Source organism: Gambusia affinis, linkage group LG13 (genome assembly GCF_019740435.1).
Source record: "Gambusia affinis linkage group LG13, SWU_Gaff_1.0, whole genome shotgun sequence".
Taxonomy (NCBI): Eukaryota; Metazoa; Chordata; class Actinopteri; order Cyprinodontiformes; family Poeciliidae; genus Gambusia; species Gambusia affinis.
Window position 1 is genome coordinate 19,348,160 of NC_057880.1, and position 20,178 is coordinate 19,368,337.

The following is a 20,178-nucleotide window of genomic DNA, read 5'->3' on the forward strand; positions in this document are numbered from 1 at the left end:
TGGATTAAATGAGTTTCTGCAAATAAATAATTATATATATATATATATATATATATTTTATCCACATACATTAAAACAGTTTTTCTTCCCTGAACTTGGCAAAAACAGCTTCAAACTCCACAGAAGCAATAAAAATAGTTAGCAAGGCCAATATATTTCCAGAATTTCTTCAAAAGTACAGATACGTTGTGCTCAGGAATAAACACAAAATAATATTTATGAATGGCTGGGGTCAACTTCATCTGAATGTGGTATTAAGCATCAGAAAGTTGAAGTGTCTACTGTGCAGAGGATTTAGCATTCAAGACCTTTTAAAGATTGAGTTGTTGTGTTTCACAAGAAAGACAACAAAGTTCCAAAGCTTGACTCCAGGATAGTATGATTTCAATAAGTAGGACTGAAAAAAAATTATTAAAAATAAAGGTTATTTGTCAGATTTTAGGCTCAGATAACTAAAAAATTTTTAAACCAACAAGCACATAAAAATCAGCCGTTTTATTGTTTATTCAAAGCAGATTAGTAACATTCAAACAGAATTTTATAACATGAAAATACTCACTAAAACGGAAATGCTCAGCCATTTACGTCATTCGGAACAGCACAGAATGACTCCCAGTTGTAAACAGAAAACTGATTTCCTGACAAAGAAAGACTTTTCTACCGAGAATTGGTTAAATCAATGTGTGGGCACTCATTGGCAACATAGAAAAACACTGTGCTGAGTGCACAATGATCCTGCTAAGGAAAGTAAACATTATGAAAAACTGCAATTTTGCCTTCAAAAAAAGGACCAACCAAAGGCTAAGTAGCTAGAACAAAAGCAATTCAACCGCCATAGTTGAGACCGCCTTGGGCACCCAGAACACTGAAGAGCCTGCATGAGATCAAAAGGTAAGAAAATACAGCGATTTCAACTGTTTTTGCACCCACTAATAATACAAATTGTATCAGCTACATTGAATCATTATAACACTCTTCAAACTGTTCACCAGCCTGTGTAGCCAAAGGATTTACCTAAAGGGAGTTAATTTTTTCTTGGTGTCTGAGCCAAAAGAATGACAACTTAAATTATTTTAAATTCTCCTTCATGGAGAACGGAGTGGCATGAGTTAGAAAATTACTAGTCTCAAACATCATGTTATGAGTCGGGATGCATGATTTATCAACATTAATATTAATATTCGTATGGACATGTGCCAGTGATAGTCATGCAGTGCAAGATTGTAGGTGTGTGGCTTTTAAAGCATAGAGGACATTTCAGTGGTGTCTCGAAAGCATAGGGAAAAAATATAACATACATACATTTTCATAGATGTTCTCCTTCTCATTCCAAGTCTTCAACTTATGAATTCAAACAGCTGTAAACTGTCTGAAATAACTACTTTCTAGCTATGTGTTCAATGTGTTGCATGTCCATGTCTAAGTTTAGTTCTGTACATAACATCATACCATTCTGGCATTTTCTGGTTGTGTTCAGTTGCCTTTATTGTCTTTCTTTACCATTATTGTGAGCAATGAACCGGAATATAAAAGTTATCAGGCTTGCAGTTAATTTTAGTGAAAAGATAAAAAGGTGTACAAATGATCACATGTGCAATTTAAAAGCAGGTTCTTCATTTCAAACATTTTCATATTGAAGCTTTTAGACAACTTGTACGAAACAGTCTAATATTCCACTGTTTACCAATAAAAGCTATTGTTCTCCAATCATTAGGTGATGAAGCCCTCAGAGGTAAGAAGATTTGATTAGAGAACATTTCGGCAAGGCATCACCACACACATTACAGAGCAATCACAAAAAAGAGGGAAATAATTACTGATACTCACATCTTGCAGGGAGATCATAACCGCAGGTGATCTTGGCTTTGCCAGTTTCACACCCATTTAGTGAGTGACACTCATCATACAGACAGCACCCTGCTGCTTTGTGTATGCAGCCGTCAACTGAAACACACACAAAAAAATAAGGTAAGGCCTACCTGAGGAGAAAAATGCAAGAGCATGAAGACCCACATATCTCAGCCACACTGGGATAAATAGCTTTGAGTGCTTTATCATTTGAAAACAAAAATCTAACTGCCTCTTCAACATTTCAAGGCTAAATCTAGTATCTGTATCCGTATATGTTAAAATGATCTCAGGTTTTCTTTCCTGCAGGGAAACTAGCTCTGCTATGGTGAGCTGTGCCTGTTGCTGGTAAATATTGACAACTTTTGAAATGAAATTAGATGGGCCAAGATCTAATAACCCCCTAGCGTAGGGTGAAAATGAGACCGTTCTTCCTGTAATCTCTCTCCTCTGTCAACAGCAATATAGAAGCGAATCATTAATTTTATTTTCTCCCTTGATCCTTGCTGTGAGCCTTGCATGATTTGGATCTATGTTGTGGATCTGTCGTGCTCTGTGTTGATGTGTGTCCTAATTCTTTGGAGACCCCAGGCCTCCCTCCCCCCCTTAAAGGTTTTAATTTTATCAGGTTAAGGACACGATACACTTGATTGATGGCACATGTTATGCAAGAAGGCAGAAAGATAGAAATCCACATTATCTGTCTCTGAAAGCCTGACATCTCTCCAACAGCATGTTATAAATCACACTGAAATATCATAAAATCCTCCTCAAGTTGTCCTGCAGAAATCTTCAAGAGCTATTAGAAGATAACAGAGGAAGGAAGAGGAAGTTAAAAACGTGGACAGATCTTTTCTATTTTTTTTGCCTGGTTTTCCTTTGGATTTGACCGCTGATGGAATCATATATCCCAGATTTCCTCTAACCAACGCTAGTAAGGGGCTGAAAACATATGCAGCATTGCTCAGGGGGAAAAAAAAAAGAACTAAAACATTTGATTCTAATCAGTATCTTCATCTGTAACACAATAATCCTTCATGGTATTACCCAGAAAAGAAAACTGAAAAATTCCCCAGACATGTATTTTGCTTCACATTATGAACACAGACAAAGACTCTTGTTGATGAGGGATGGTCCACTTTAGAGTTCCTTTCAACTTCCTTGGGATGAGTCAACGACAACAGCTGGGCGGAACATTTTCCACTTCTATCAATCAACTTTAATGAACTGAGGGACAGGCATCTGACAAAGACAAATCCTGATGGCTTTTCAAAGAAGTAACATGACTCTGACAGCGATGTGGATACACGACGAGATCGCTGCAGTGACAATAAACGCTGCTTAACACAACACAGAGATGGATGCAGAGCGGGCTTAAGGATTGGCATTTATATGAAGCATACAACATTGTCCATGATCGTCAGGCACTTTCTTGCATCACAATTAGTACCTAAAGTCTCAGAAAAAGGAAATGCTAAAAGCAAAAAGAGAAAGCTGTACTAAAAACTCTACAGACTTTTGAATGTAAGTTTTTATGCTTCAAGATAAATCATGTACATGCAGTTTCACTTGGAACCATACAAAACACCAACAAGAAGTTATTGTAAAACCTATTTTTAATATATACTCTCTAATATGGCATAACATAAAACTAATTTTCTATGCAAAATTACACTGTTTTGGAAATGCTAAAACTAATCCAAACTATAGTAGTATTATGGCTTATTACTATAAGTAATTTTCCACACACAGAGGCTAATCCCATAAGTGGTATATAAATATAAAAACATCCTCCTCTCCATTTCAGAATATAATTGAAATGTTTTTATCATAATCCAATTAAAAAAAGGAAACTCATCTAGATTCAAGGTACTCAGACATCAGCCAACAGTCCAAAAACATGATTGTTAATTGGTCTCTCCAAATTACCCTTAGTCATGAGTGGGCATGCATGTGTGTGTGTACATTTTTGTCCTGTGTGTCACCTTATTGCCCTGAGATGGACGGGTGACATGTTCTCCTTCCACTCAGCTTTCCATCAATATGTCTGGATACAGCACTCTGAAGAGCCAGTTTCTGTAGCAATGACCTTTTCCAGCCTATCCTCCTTATGCAAGGTGCCAATGACTGATTGTCTGTTGGAGAACTGTAAAGTCACCAGTCTTTCCCATAACTATCATGGAGAAACAAATTTTTGTTTGATTTATTTTTATTTGGTTTAATTGGGGTGTTTCTGAAGACAAATGTTTAAAATGTATTATATCACTCTTTCTTGTATGTACATATTGCAAAAAGTCATGAGTTCACTGCAGTTAATGTCCACAAGATGACAGAGCCTGAAATGCTAATGGTCACGGATAGCGGTGAAAGCACATAGAAACAGGAAAATGACACTGAAAAAAACTTAAATTTCTAATAATCAACAAAGGGTTTAACACAGTTTTACTCTTTTTATTTTTTTGTTCACTCTTTTTGACAACCCTCCACATTCTTCCATTCATTATTTGCAAGCATGGTTGAAATCTTACCAATAACTACCTCTGACACCTTGCCAAAAAAATAAAAAATAAATAAATAAACTATGTAGGGTTCAGTGTTTCATCTCTGTTCCTGAAGAAAGAGATTGCAGATAATAGCAGGGAGCTTTCATTTCACTGCTCCTCCGGTCCACCATGGTTGCATAAGCTACTCTCTCTGATGCCACTGCGTGTGTCACTGCTGTCTAGTTGCATCGAGCCCCTAAAAGCCTGCAAATTTGTTCACAGTGCCTGGAAACAGAGAAAGATGCTGAACTGATCTGGCTGCTGGCCAGAATCTCAGAAGGTAGAGCTACAGATTTAATTTACCTGCTTTACTGGTGGAATAAAACAGATGCATTGTGGGTAATAGGTGTGTTTAGCATCTTTGTGTCTGAGGAAGACAAAGTGAGGAGCAAGGAAACAGAGGCAGAGATAGGTTTCAAAATGCACTTTGTAATTTTGAATTCAATTTCTAGAGAACACTCTGCATGAAGCAATCCATGCATTTGTGAATGCATTTTTTGTGTGTCCATTACGTAGGCAACTAAAAGCAGATCTGAGTTCCCATAAGTGGAGATATGACCCACATGCAATTTGACCATCAATTTATTTTCTCATTTAAGTTGGATCTCAGAGATATTCCCTGCAGATTTCTACATCAGATGCCTGCAACATTACAAAGGCAGCCTCAGATTCTCATTAGGTAAAGATTACATTTACATCTGCTGCAAAAGAGGGACAGGTCCTTCACTTTCTGTGTAGTGGTAAACACTGTGGTTCTGAAAAATATTGGACTAACTAATAATATTCAAAAATGTAGAAATACCCTTCTATGTGACAGATGTATGAGCATATTGGAATAACAAATTAATAAAAGATCTTGCTATACTAAAATGCCAGAATACATTTCAAAGTGAGATCTGTGATATGATGCTCTATCCAGTCGCTGTCAGAATTTGTGTCCAAGTTGGTCTATGCTATTATTATGATCCGTAATAAGAAGACAAGTGCATTAACTTTCACACCCTGATGACATTCTTCTTTATATTTCTTTTTATTATTTGGAAGGGAAGAAGTTCTGGAGTTGTTCTTTTGTGTTGATGGCTAATAAATACTAATAGAGCTTTCACTACTTTTATCTTTTTTTGCAAGGAAACATTAATGGTACTCAGAATGCAAAAAGGTATGTATCCACTGGGGGAATATAACGACTGGATAACATAGATTTTAATGATGTTAAACATGGGTCTTGTTAGACTAAAGGGCTATTTAATGGATCATTCTAGACTGATTACAAATTTTACAAGACAAAGTTTATGAATTGTGCAACCTTTGCTTTACTTGTTAAAGCATTTAAGAGTAGCAGTGTGGCTTTTATCTTGGCCATAAAATATCGGATCAGATTTTTACCCTTGCAGAGTTGTGAAGGAGGGTGTGTGAGTTTGGTTGTACAGTCCACATGTGCTTTGTGGTTCTAAAAAACCACAGGTGTATTCAGAGCAGTGTTACAGGAATATGATGTCCTGGACATCATATTCCTGCAGGGCTATCCAGCTTATATTTATCCCCATTAGTGGCAAAGCGAACCCTCCTGATCCTTGGGCAAAGGTAGGATCTTAAGGCACAGTGTTAGAGCAGTGGGATGGATTGAATTTGAAGACCTCAGGGTCTAAACATTGCTTTAAAAACCAGCGGTGGTGGTGTTGTTCTTGGTGTGTGAAGAGCCAAATGTGAAGCAGTTAGGGATACAGCGAAGACTCCTCCCAGTCTGAGGCCATGATTGTCAACCAGAAAAATTTGGATACTACCTTCCAAATAGAGAGCAGCCTGTCTACTGGAGTTCAAATATCTTGTTCACAAAATCAATAGACAGAACGGGGTTTGTCCGTGACATTGTAGGTAGTGCACAGGTCTGTCAAAGTAAAAAGGTTCTGGGCTAAAATAGATAATTCTTTTCAAATAAATAGTGCTTAAACCTTGTCTTGTTGTTGTTAACCCAGAATCATTTATCAACTCGAGAGTCGGATGCAGTAAACCCCTCCTCCTTACAAGTTTGCATTATGTGTTTAATGAAGTTCAACTCATTAGTAGCCCCATGTGTTTGAGCAGTTTCAGAAGCACTCCTTAAAGCAATTATGCCTGTGTCCTTACCTCATTGTATTTTGAAACCAAAATCACATTCAAATGTAAAATCACCATCCCACAGATGCACCTGGATCACAGCCCTGAAAGACTATCAAAGCTGCGTTCTTCTCTCTTATCCCTGCTTTCAGACTGATACACATGTCAAGTCCCAAGATGAACATGTGCTCATCTCTGTAATGCACAAACACAGGTGAAAGGTGCCATATTTCAACTTCCATTAAGGCTTCTTCACAGAGGACATTTCATTTAACAGGCTTAATATTCAGGCAGCAGCATCTGCCTCTGCCGAGCACACTGCTGGGCCTTCTCAGCCCCCGCTGAAAAATATCACAGCTAATACCTCATCTATCTCTGCTTGCAGCCTGCCTCTGCTTTAGGCCGGGCCTATATGGGACAAAACATTTATTCATCTTCTCTGAGTGCCTTGCTCACAGAAACTTCCCAGAGCAGCCACTCCAGCAAGTCCACGCAGCTAATGAAGATAACTCTGAGCAGAGGCCGGACAGCATCCCTCTGAACACATAATGGGAACAAGGAGAGAGCAAGAGACAGAGGGGGAGACATATTGAGGAAGACAAAGGAGATGAGTGTGTATATATGAGTGTGTGTATCAGTATAAAGCAGTCTGAATTAGTTACTCAGCTGTAACCTTGGCTCCCGCCATTGTTGAAGACACCTCTGCCTTGTCCTCTCAGGGCTCAGTTCCCACATGCATTGAGGGACTCAGCAAAAGCTCTGCTTACTCTCCCTGGGCTTGTCTGAGGCAGCCTGAAAAACCAAAAGCTTTCTATCACTCCCTCAGACACAATGAATACCTGCTCTGCTCTCATTACAATACCCTGCTTTTCAGAAATAGTGTCAGCAGCAATTTTCTCTCCTAATTATTTTTCCTCTCCTCTGAGGGTTGGGTTCAGGATTGGAGCCAGAAGAGGCGGCACGGTACGGGCAAAACAGAAGGGGGAGAGTGAGCTGGATTTATACCCAACAGAGATATGAGGGAGTCAGAAAAGCAGTCGCTAATCCAACAGAAGGGAATAACAAGGTATATCTAAACTTTAACCTGCATGACTCAGAGCGTGGGCAAGGTCAAGTCATCATACAGAGCTTTGGCAATATACCGAAACTTTTATCAATACTTTTCCTCACAAAGTTGTTTTTACACAAAGGAAACACAATCCTGAAACTATCGAGCCTTTTTATTGCCTCGTACCTATTTCTCTGTAGTATCCATGGCAACAACATATTTCTCTCTTCCTTCACAGCACTTTCAGAGCTGAACGCAGATCAAAGCCTCTCTCCTAAATTCCACCTCTGTGATTTACAACACTATTTTCTATACAACTAATTTCACTCAAGGAGATGACAACATGGATTAGCAGCTAATCAAGTGCCAATCAGGGATCTGGTTGAGCTAAATGTCAGGCGGAGTCTGGATTATGTGTCTTAATCACAGCAATTTTGGAATCAACAAGAAGCCCAAGCTTTATCTTCACTGTAACCAAGTTCCCAAGAAAGGAACATTAATCTCAATTTTACCTGTAAATCACAGGTAAACAAGAAATGTGAGCTAATGGTGTGCCAGCGGGATAGTCATAGATGTTAGTCACCAAAGCGATATAAAAAACCCCCGGCTTACTTGGCTCGAAATTCTCCTGTCACTGTAACGTAAGAAGGAGCCAGAGTGAATGACACTACAATAACAGGTTCCCAGAGGAAACTTTTCTGTTAGTGTTGTCGCTGTTCAGCCCACGCTGAGGGACATTTCAGAAAAGATTGGGAGAATTTTCAGTGTAACAATAAAAATAGCATGGTTGCAAGTCTAACTCAAGTATACACAGCATATGCTTAGATATATATGCATGAAATGTGAACAGCCTTGCAATGGAGATGCTTTAATGATCTTACTACGAAGAAGTGTGGAACAAATATCTAATTTCTTATCTAGAAACAAATCTACATATTTGAACATGAGAGAAATATGTGGTCAGAAATTGGAGAAACACGCACTCCAGCAGGAAATTATTTATTTAGTAAGAGCACACTATTTCCTCTCAAAAGGATGTTTGTCTCATGAACTTTGAACTTATTGTGATTTCATCTGCTTATGTTTGTTTTACAGGTCCTCTTCCCTTATTCAATGTTTAAATATACACTGCAGCGCCATATAGCAGCAACAGAACATGGTAGGGTGTAACTCGGCTCGCTTTAATAAACTGCTGACCTGAACAGTGTGTTCTCCCTCTGTCAGTCAATACAGCAAGGTTAGAGTCCAGACCACTGAGACCCCAAACAGACTGAAGTAATAATGGAAAAGGACTGAGTGAATGTACTTATTTAAAAAAAAAAAAAAAACGCCTAAAAAAATTCAGTGATGAGATAAAATATAATTGTAGAAAAAACGTTGACAATAGAATGTTGCTTATACGATTTTCCAGCAGTTAAGTAATGTTATTTGATAGTGGGTTGTGTTCTCATAAACAATCACTTGACTTCCACTTATTTGCTTGAGAGTATTCATAAAACTGAAAGATAAAAAAAAAAAAAAACATTGCTCAAAAATCTGAGGTTTGATTTATTAGCGCAGCACATTTTCCATGCTGTTATTCCAGGGCCATAAAGAAATCCCAGGTTAGGTTACCACCGCTCATCTGCAGGCGGACAGCTGTGGACGACTCGGTGCCAAGCCCCAGCCGTGTTGGACACCCAGGGACAACAGTTACGGCTGTGGTCTTTATTTAAAGCTGTTTTTTTTGTTTGGGTTAACAGAGTCACTCTGTCCAAATATAAGACACAGCTATTTGTATTTAGTTTCATGCTATGACATAGTTGCTTTGCAAACCTAGAAAGGCTGGCAACAATTTATTTCGACAGTTCAAACCCATTATTACATAGTTATCAAACAAAATTTTCTTTTTTCTAATTTAGCCATTCTGCATTAAAATAAACCTAAATACTTACAAGTCGGAGACTCGACTCTTGAAAACGTGCTCCGAATGGCCTTCAAGCCAGCTTGCATTCCTCACTCAAAAATATCTGTAATATATCACAGCACAGATATACTATCTACAGCAAATATTCTACAATAAATGCATCTGCCCTCTGACTTCAACTGAGCTTTTATAATAAAATGACTGGTATGATGTCTGCGGATAGAAAATGTGACCAGTAAAAGCACACCAAAATGTATTCAGAGAGAAATCCAAGACTCCATTTGTGTCATTTGAAGTCACTGTCAGAGTCCTGTTTCATAAAATGTGAACAAAGCTTACAGAGTGCCTCTCTTGCTGATAGAAATCCACCATTTGTGTCCTCTGTTGCTCTGCCTGGGCCTCAATGCCTTTCATTTCTGAGTGTGAGGTTCACTAATAATCTGAGATAAACACAAACCTTCTTTTACAGCTTCCTCTCGCTCCTTCAATATCACACTCATTTTTCACCTTTGACTCCTCATCCACTTCCTTATTACAAACAAGCACTCCGCCACTGAGGCTATTATCGCCTCGTCTCCCAGGTTGGATTACCTTTGGCACTATGCTGTACTCGTACTGTTATGGCAGAGGATGGTTGAGGACAGTATAGACTGAATGGTGTGGCTGTGATGTTGGCTTTGAAGATTCCAAAAATGCAGCATCCTACCACTATTGACCCTAAACGTCTGGATAACAGAGACAAAATGAATATCTATAAGTCATAAACAAAATAATTACACAAGTAACAAGGAGTTACCTTTAAACATTTTTGTCATGTTGCAACCACAGACTACAATGTAATTCATTACAATTTCATGTTACAGGCAAACACAAAGCATTATGATGATCATATAGTGAAGAAATTAATGCATAGTTTTTAAAATTTTAAATATAAAAACCTGAAAGGTTTTGTGTTTATCTGTATTCAACCCAGTAAGTTCTTTGAAGAACCATCTTTATCTCCAGTTAATCTAGTAAGTTGTTTGTGATCTCTAGGAGCTTTACAGATGTAGAGGATGAAATTTTGGCCAAATCATTTATGCGAAATTGCTCAGGATGACTCAAACTAGATGAAAAGTATTTGTTAAGATCTATTTTCAAAACAGAAGGTGCAGTTATGGTCTCATGTGACCAGAGCACTTTATTCCATATGCTATATCTTCTACATGCTCGCCGCAAACATCAAACAGATCTTATGGCTTCTGATAACAACTGCTTTCTGTTTCATACTCTTCCATGAAGGCCGGATTTTTAAACTGCAAGACTAATAGCTGTCCTGTTGACAGATTTTCTCACTTGAGCTGTGAACTTCTACAGCTCTTCCAGCGTTAACGTGGGCCTCTGATTTTCTGATTTATGCCCTACTTGCAGTTGTGCTCTACTCTTTCCATATTGAGATGAAGGGTTGGACAGTGCTCTGTTAGACGCTGATGGCTTGGAAGATAGCCAATCCTGCATTATTCTTTTCCACATTATTATCCCTGAGATGTCTGTTAGGATTTTGGTCGTAATGATGCTGATTGTTCACTAATGATCGTCCACAAACCTTTAGAAATTTCAGAAAACATCTGGATTGATACTGAAATTAAATTGCACATTAGGTAATGTCTGAAGGAAATTGGTCTCACTGAATTTTAATTAGCTGTTTCAGTTTGATGATGGCCAAATACAAATGTGTGCAACATTTATAGATTGTTACTTAAAAAGAAAACAAACAAAAATAGATATTGTTTTCCATCCACTTCAGGTGTGCACAACATTCTGCTAATTTGTCACATAATATATCACAAAAAGTACACTGAAATCCATGACTGCAACATAAAAAAAGAGAGGTTTGTAGAGTAGAAATATTTTGTAATCCATTGTTTTACAACTTCAATCTACAACAGCAAACATTTTCAGGATCAATGCTATTTTATCCCACAATGGCTGAGCAAGAGTGTGACCTACAGTGATAAAGGTCCAATAAGGTGTACACAATTCCAGGTGGTCTCAAACAAACCAAAAGGTGTATGCACTATTCAGTCACTGTCAGAACTGTTCATCAGTGCACAATCAGGTGTTATGCACTGATGAAATAAGATCAAGTCTCAACCAGACTAAATTAATTAACTAGACCACAAACTGAGAAAAAGCACAACCTGATGTCAGCAAAGTGAAGGAGCAGTTCTGTGTTTGGGCAACCATAGTTAATGAAGTGGAGCTAGTTAGAATCTTTCTGGTTGAAGATGAATTTTAAAAAAAACTCAAACCTTCTGCCATTTCAATATTCGTCCTTCATGGAGTAGATACAGAAAAAAGTAAATGACATTAAAATAAAACAATAATGCAGTCTTAATGCAGGAGTACACACTATCACATGCATCTAACGCTTTACTGACCAGTAAAGGCCTCATAAATGGAAGAGTAATGCTAAAATTGTGGGCCCTTCTGAAGAATAGGACTAACGAAAGAGGGAGTCAGTCCATGTCTTTGAGACTGCTGTATTTGTTCCCTCAATTAAATTAATCCTCTCAAACACAACGTGTCCGTTCACTGAGCACATAGTGTTGACCAGCAGTCTTTATTTGGTCAAACACATTCAAGTCCTCCTTGGATTCCTGTGAGGAATCACAGCAGTTTTGAACACACTGAAATATGATTAACACAAACAATGTGACATGACAACTAATCCCCTATTGCATAGGATGCTGAAACCATAAAATGCCCTCATACAGGAAGAAGTGTTTTATACTACAGAGAGATTAAACATGTGGCCCATCAATAAAAATGATTCACATCTCAGGGGGTTGGTCTGAATTTCAAATTAAATCCCACTTTAAATGTGGTCAACACTATGTGTGATTTACTTCCATGGAGATTAAACCTTTAGACTATTTACTCTTAAAATTGTTGCAGAAACTATAATAGTACCTTAGCAAGCAAACAGCATTCCTGAGAGAAAGGCCTATCTGGAATCAATAATACAAATGTGCATTTTCCTGCAGACATAATTAAATGTCGCCTTCTGAAGAAATTGCCCTCTTTTAGATGTTAGGCTAATAAGGGACACATTAATGTTGAGAAAACATGGCTAGAAAACACAGCCCCCGAGCAGATCCTGGCCAATTTCATCATAAATTACTTCCCTGCACAAAGTTCATCTTTTGAGATACCCAAGAGAGCCAGCTGCTTGATGGTAAAGGATGATTTTTCTAAGAACAACCTGGCTAGAGGTGAGAGTTGGAACAGAAGCACTTTGTTGAAAGGAGGCAGTGCTCTGAGAAGCACAACACTAGACAGGACTAGACAAATGCATGTAATTATGAAGCAATCTGAATGGCCAGCTTTAAGGCTGTTGAGGAGAGAAAGCAAGCATGGTGCTGCTTTGGCCCCTTGGATCTCCAAGCCAAACTCTCTGGCACATTTGTAATTGAGGAAATGAAGAAAGATGGAGATTTTCAATAAAAGGCCACTGCTTTGAATTAGAATGCATAAACAGCTGTTGCCATTATGCATGGCTTTTTGGGTTTGCTGGTGCAAGGCACTTCTTCAGAAAAGCCTACAGCCATGTACAATACATTAACATTTGTAAAGCAGCATAAGATGCATGCCAGATTTCTAGAAAGCAGAGGAGTCAAAAGGCCATCATAGTTTTGTTTCCTTCGAGTGTTAATCTTGATGTACTTTACATGTGAAAGTACGGGATGTGGATTTTTGAATTCCTACTCAGTTTTTCTACTGAAAGACTTGCAAACGGCTGCAAAAATAGCTCAACGTATACAATTAATCTCAGAACAAGGCAGCCTTGCATGGGATTAAAAATCTACAAAAGATTTTTAATCCCATGCACAAATGCTCTATGTACAGGTACTGAAGTCCAAAGTTCACTTCTACTTTGAATGTGCTGTTCTGAAGTAACATTAACCCACTCAATGCCTGCTGGCAGCAATATTCTTAATACCTCTGTAATTCAAAGAAAGCAAACAAAAAAGAAATGGTTCTCTGGGGCCAGAGTTTGCGATAGCCAGAGTGGATCTTTCCTCAGTAAATTTCCTAATGGGCTTGGACAACTTTCCAACAGAATACCACTGTGTGCTATCTATTAATTGAGTCTGTGTCAGCACAGGGGAGATTAAGCTTCTGCAGCTGCCCACTGAAACATCAAGCCCGATGCAGCTGTGAGACGCAAATCAAACGTTTCTCAAACAAAGGCAAACCAACGAAACATACAGCACTCAACTTTAAAGAAACATCAAGCTCAGTATGAAATGCCCTGCTGCGACCAATATGTTGGTAAATATTGAGTACAACAGCTGACAACGGTAGTTAAATAAAATAAGATTTGACTTATTTTTCTGATCATACCTGCAGAGCTTCATGTGGCAGATGAAAATGCTACAGATGTTTTTCAGTGGTGGGTTTTTTCACTGACAAATGTACAGACAGAAAAAAAAAAATCCTTTCCCTTGCTCTTTCTCAGTATGTTTCATCTCTGATTAATGAGAATAAAACCCAACTGTCACAAATATCTAGGAAAAAGACAAAGACTAAATACCAAAAATCAGCAAAAAAAATATAAAAGGATATACGAGAAAAATCTCTCATCTCTTGCTTTATTCCTTACCAACCAGGCAGACACACATGGAAGCTTGCATTTGTAATGGTTGATTTGATCCAAATGTAAATCAATTTTTTATAATAAAGCACATTTAAAATACTAATTGGTTTCACCAAAGTGCTGTGTAGTATTAAAATAGATCAAACCAAGACATAAATAACGATAACAGACAAAATAAAGAAAAAAAAAGAAGTTGTAAAACATTACACAAAGACTGAAATGACAACACAAACAGAATCAAAACTAACTTATAGTATTTTCAAAGCCACTGATAAGTGTATTTTTTTTAAGAGAGCCACAGAAAGAAGCATGTCTAATATTTAATGGCAAGTTGCTCTATCAATTTGGATCCATGACTGAAAAGATGCTATACCTGCTGAGCTTCCTCCTAGTTTTTGGTACAACCAACAAAAGCTGGTCTTACTGATCTAGGGGCCTGTGGTGAGAGGAATGGAGGAGCAAAACCATTAGGCTATTTCAAAGTCAAGAGAAGGATTTCAATTATTTAACACACAGGCAGCCAGTGAGGAGAAGACAACACCGGTGAGATGGGTTTGTGTTCAGGTGTACTGACTAAATAGACAACAGTATTCTGAACAAGACTAAGTTGTGAAAGGCATGAAATTAACATTTTATGGAAGAAAAAGACATGCAGAGAAAATCTAACTCTACAGTGAGTTTTACTGATTTTACAAAAAAGTCTGACTGGCAACTTTAACTTCAAATTGAATAGCTAAAAAACACCCAGCTTTTCTATTAATGCATCAGAAATCGGGTTGATCTTTTTGTGGCTGAAATATGATCCATCTCTCAACTCCCTGTTGTTCATGAAGTGTCTAGCTGTACCTCTCAATGCAGTAAGAAAGCCCTGAGCAGACCTCTAGGCTTCCCCTCAGCTCTCCAGATCATCAGTTAAAGCTCATCACTGCCTCCACTTGTAAAGGCGCTGTGTGGTCACAGCTTAACCAGTGGCCCCGTCCTGGCTTCCTGATGCGAGACTCCTCGCTACAGAGCCAAGGATTAACAGAAATGGGGCTTTTATAATTATACCGTCATGATTCCAGGCCATTTCCTGCTGGTCCTTTTAATTAAGTAGATAATTTTTCTCTAGGGAAGATCAGCTTTGAAATACTTACCGGCTATTTGAATAGTGGCCTTTTCTCCTAAAGAAAAAAACAAAAACTAATGAATCATCATTATCATTTTGCTCTGAATAGACAAATAAAATCATATTTTTGGGCTCCCCAGAAAGCAATGGGATGGAAACAAATGGCTATCAATAGGGATATGTTAATGAGACAGTAGAAACATTTTCTTTACTTCCTCCCTCTCAGTCACACCGATGATGACTGTAAAAGCAGCCCTATCTGTGAAGGGTGGCGATGAATCTTTGAGTGTAATAGGGTCTTCTGTCACTCATGCCTTTGTGAGTGACACTGACAAGTCTAATAATGAGAGAGACGGCTGGTCGCCCCTCCATTCAAGCGTTTCACTGGGGAGGCCTATCCCTGCTGTCCAGCGGGCAGTAGTCACGCGCCCATGCAGCACCCACCTTGCTTTAAAGTGGTTTTATCATTCAAATGGAACACTATAATGGCCTCCTCGGTGACAGCATGCGGAGAGCTACTTGTTCACAGCTTGGCTGGTTGCCCATTAATTTTAAACCCCAAATGACTTTGATGATGTACTCCAGCAGGAAGAGAAACTGCTTTGAATATGGTAGCAATAGATTTTTTTCCTCGCAAAAACATTTTGTAAACACATAAAAGTGATGAGTCAACATCATTTTCCCCCCACTCAGCCTGGGACAAATATCAAATTATATATGTGCAGAAAAGCTGTAAAAATCATAAAACATAACCATGAGGGCCAAGATTTTACAGTTATGGTATAACTGAGCACTTACTGTTGTGATTAAATTACATTTTCCTGTTAAGAAAAATAATGATACAACAGTTTCCATATGACAAAGCAGTAGAAAGTATTAGAATGTAATGGAGGGTGTTGACCTTCCAGAAATGATATGTGGGCCTACAACGCAGTGCGCCCCATCACCTCTGAGAATATTTCTTATCAATTCTGACTTTAAATCTCTTTGGTCAGCATCTGTGTCACTGAAGCAGTGAAGCAGCAATGATGGAGAAGACAGAATAACAGGCTACATCCTTTGTTTTGCAGCTAATCCCATGATTTCCTTACAGCCCTTAAGCAGGTTAGGATCCATTTTTCATTTCTCATATTAAGACGGGGTTTAGCAAATCCAGTTATGGTGTAATTGCTGATGCTATTAAAAGAGGGAGATTAGGATATTAATAAAATCTGATTATTTTTCATATAAAAAGATGTCTGCACCAGAGAAAAGGGCATACACAGAGAGAGGAACAAAAGAGAAACAGAGGGCACAGATGAGGAGCAATCCCTAACCGTGGCTTTTATTTATATGTTGTGAAGTTTTATATGCTGTGTTATAAAGGGCAGAGTGAGTGGTTTTTCTGTTTCTGTAATATCTGAAGAAGTAAAAATGACAGATTAGTTTTAGTTATAACAAGCTTTCAACTGAGCATTTGAGCAATGTATTTTGAATTCAATGAAAGATTATGGACACTATAGTTAGCTGTGACACCTTGGCTGCTGGGACAATACAGTTTCTATATATCAGTCTAAAATGTAAAAAACACACTGTTGCATAGCTTCCAAAGTTTAAGGAGACGGGTTTTGAAGTGAGATTCTGTGGACAGAAATAATAACTCCTCATCACACTTGGGAGAATTCTTCTGGAAAACAAAAAAACAAAAAAAACTTTTACTAACAAATCAAGATGTTAAAAAGGCAGTTTTTGATTGTGTAGTATTTCTTTGTTACAATAAAATACAATGAATGTTTGTATTTGCACCCTGGAAAGGGTGTGTCCAATTCTCGCTCAATGGCTGATGTAAGACATCAAGATGCAAACATAAACCTGCTAAGCAGTCATAGGAATGGTATAAAAAAATATTGTTCCTCTATAATCAAGAAGGGTATGAATAATTTTCAACAGGCTATTCTTTATTAAATGATATATACACAAAACAGTGCCTTTTGCACTGCTTAGCACTTGAAAGAGGCACCTCTCATTTTCTGTCATATGCTAACTTTTTGGTTAAAAGGAAATTCAATTTAAACCTAAATCTTTAAAGGCTATCAATATCATTTTAACTGTACAAAAGTTCATATAACACAATACTTTTGGGGGGAAGTGGTACTATTTTACATTTTATGGACATATTGTTATGCCCAAAAAATGTCTGTAGCAACGGGGTTAATTTATCAATTTATTTGATATAACTGAGAGATTACTCTCATTTATTGGCATCCATTTAGTAATTTGGGATAATTGAAAAATCCGCTTATTAGGTAGTGTTATATCAGCATCCGGTGGAACAATCAGCTCTCTCCTATGTAGCTGCAGCACAGCTGAGGGTCACATCTACTAGCTCTGGTATCCAATACCATAATAGTGCGTATTAAACATCTAGAACTTTACAAGGAGCCATTGTAAGAAGTTGTTTTATTATTTTAGCTAATCAGTCAATATTATAAGGTGAAATCACATTCATGGAGGGCAGTACTGATTCACCTACCGTAATAAAATAAAACTGAACAGTCCACGCCAGCAGCATTGTGTTTGCCAACATGCCGTAATTCATTCAAAGACACATTTAAGATGGTATGTTCCAAGAAATCATTAAGTGAAACACCTTAACCTGAACTAAACAAAACAAGATATATTGATTTTCTTTTTTTTAAGTAGATGGAGTCTTTATCCATCATCTGTATTTGTCTATCCTTGCAGTGATGCAGGGAAGGAAAGTGCCAGTCTCCAGCGTTCATTGAGGAAGTGGTGGGGTATGCCCTGGACAGGTCGCCACTCCTTCATGGGGCAACATATAGACTCTCAGGACAAACAGCAATGCACACACACATTCACACCTAGGAGCAATTAGCAGTTAACTTAACATTTACGTTTTTGCACTGGTAGAACATGCAAAGTCCTTGAAGAAAGACGCCGGACCAGTATGAGAGTTTCAAAACCGCTTTAGAGTCAGGTAACGTCAGCTGTATGAACTATAATAAAAATGAAAGGAAAACTTATTAACAACACAGGTTTTCCATGGGATAATCTTTTACAGTCCTCATTTTATATTACAGTAAATCAATTGGAGGAAATTACTTACAGTTGTGTGAATGTATTGCCTCAAGTTACTGCAATGGTAGCAGTTGCTGCAGATTTTTAAACATGTTGATTTGGTTTTATCAATGTGTAAAATGATAAGTGCAGGTAGAATTGTTCCTGTGAGGATTAAAGATTGAACACAGAAGAACAAATCTCCCTTAACGGTCAGCAGGCTGCTTAACAAAGAGATGGCATGACTGATGTTCCTCATTTAAAGCCCACCTGAAATGCTTGCCTTGTGGCCAGGTGTACAAGTTCTCCCAAATTGATGAAAGGTTGGGACGCACACTGGGCCTGTAGCCAAGGATTATGCTGGGTTTAAGACAGCGACAGCCTGGAAAGCTCACCAGGTCCCGTTCGAGTCTGTGCAATCTGCAATTCAAATCAATCAGCCGCGTGTGGCCAGAGTGACAGTACTGCAGAGCATCTTGACTTTTAGTCGGTGTTAAAATCATCTCTTTTTTTGTTCCTCAGTGGCAATCCATCTCCATCAGGTGCCACAGCCGTTTCACTGCTGCTACTCTAATTAGATGAGCGTCCAGTGAGCAGGAAGGGAACTGGACAAACACTAACACTTCAGCAAAATATGTCCTGCACACAGAAAAGATTAAACGTCATGGATCAGAGAGCAGAACATCAGTGAGGCAGACCCACAAAAAACTGAACTATCAGTGATCTGCACTCAATCAGGAAAAAGTTGCTTTTCATTAAAAAAAAGAAAACAAACAGCAAAGCAAAACCATCATTACCAAGAGTATTTAACTGTTTATTTTTGTATGAGCCAGAAGACATGTTCACACACCTTTCCAGCATATTATTTCAACTTCAGCTTATTTCTAGTACATATTCAGGGGGTGATATAGTACTTCAGAGTTGCTACTTAGGAGACCATAATTTATAAAACTCCAATCTAGAAGCATTATGTTCACACTTGTTTTTAGTTTCAGATTTCACTTTTATTTATTGATTGATATTTATTCCTTATACAGAAGAATGAACCTATTCCCCGCCCCTCCTATTGCTGCTCTCCTTTTCCCCTCACTTCCACGAAAGACAAATGTAGCTATTTGGAAATATTTAACTAAAACATTTATAGACTGCCAAAGTCAGTCTATAAAAAGCAGAGTGGCAAACCAGCTATAAAATGCATCTGGAGCTTTTTATTTCTTTGTACTTTGTAATATGAAGGATAATAAAAATAGAAAATGCCATAAAAATACATTTACAACTGTAATAGTCAATACTTTTGATTATCTTTGCAGCAGTTTTATTAACTTTTACCTGCAGGCATATATGAAGACAAAATCTAAAGTCAGGTAACTTTCTTACACCTGTCCACTTTCAGCTGGAAAACCATAGACAGTTCAGATGTATTTGAAATGTACGATAATCAATTATGAATTTAATGATGGCATTTGACTTAATGTAATGTCTTGAATGTTGATTCTAAGTTCCATGACTTTGTGTTTTTGTCTTTGTTATGATGTAAAGCACTTTGAAATGCCTTGCTGCTGAAATGTGCTATACAAATAAAATTGGATGGATGGATGGATGGATGGATGGATGGATGGATGGATGGACGGATGGATGGATGGACTCCATACCTCTACATCTCACAGAAATACTGAACTTCAGCTTTTTTGACTCAATCCCGAAAGAGCAACAGCAAATTTAGCCAAATGTTCAACCCTGAGCTTATCATCTCCTTTAGACCATTGCTGCATTATGTATATCATGCAAATATACAAAGGATTTCAATAAAATTTTAACCCTGTAGTGGTACTTTTAGCCTGAGAAATTGTGTGTATATCCTTCCCCAACTCAGCACAGCAAAAGATGAGCCACAAATCCAAATGGTAATCATCCCCATTTCCACTCGCATTG

General features: G+C 38.0%; 1 protein-coding gene across 4 annotated transcripts in view; it reads right to left on the minus strand.

Moving 5' to 3' along the window:
• macrod2 (mono-ADP ribosylhydrolase 2) overlaps positions 1 to 20,178 on the minus strand; it is a 465,786-nt gene that overhangs the window by 281,345 nt on the left and 164,263 nt on the right. For all 4 annotated transcript variants that reach the window (XM_044137275.1, XM_044137273.1, XM_044137274.1 and 1 more), the window contains exon 6: positions 1,828 to 1,944. In XM_044137275.1, coding sequence (XP_043993210.1) covers positions 1,828 to 1,944 — 117 coding nt within the window. The remainder of the gene's footprint in view (positions 1 to 1,827; positions 1,945 to 20,178) is intronic.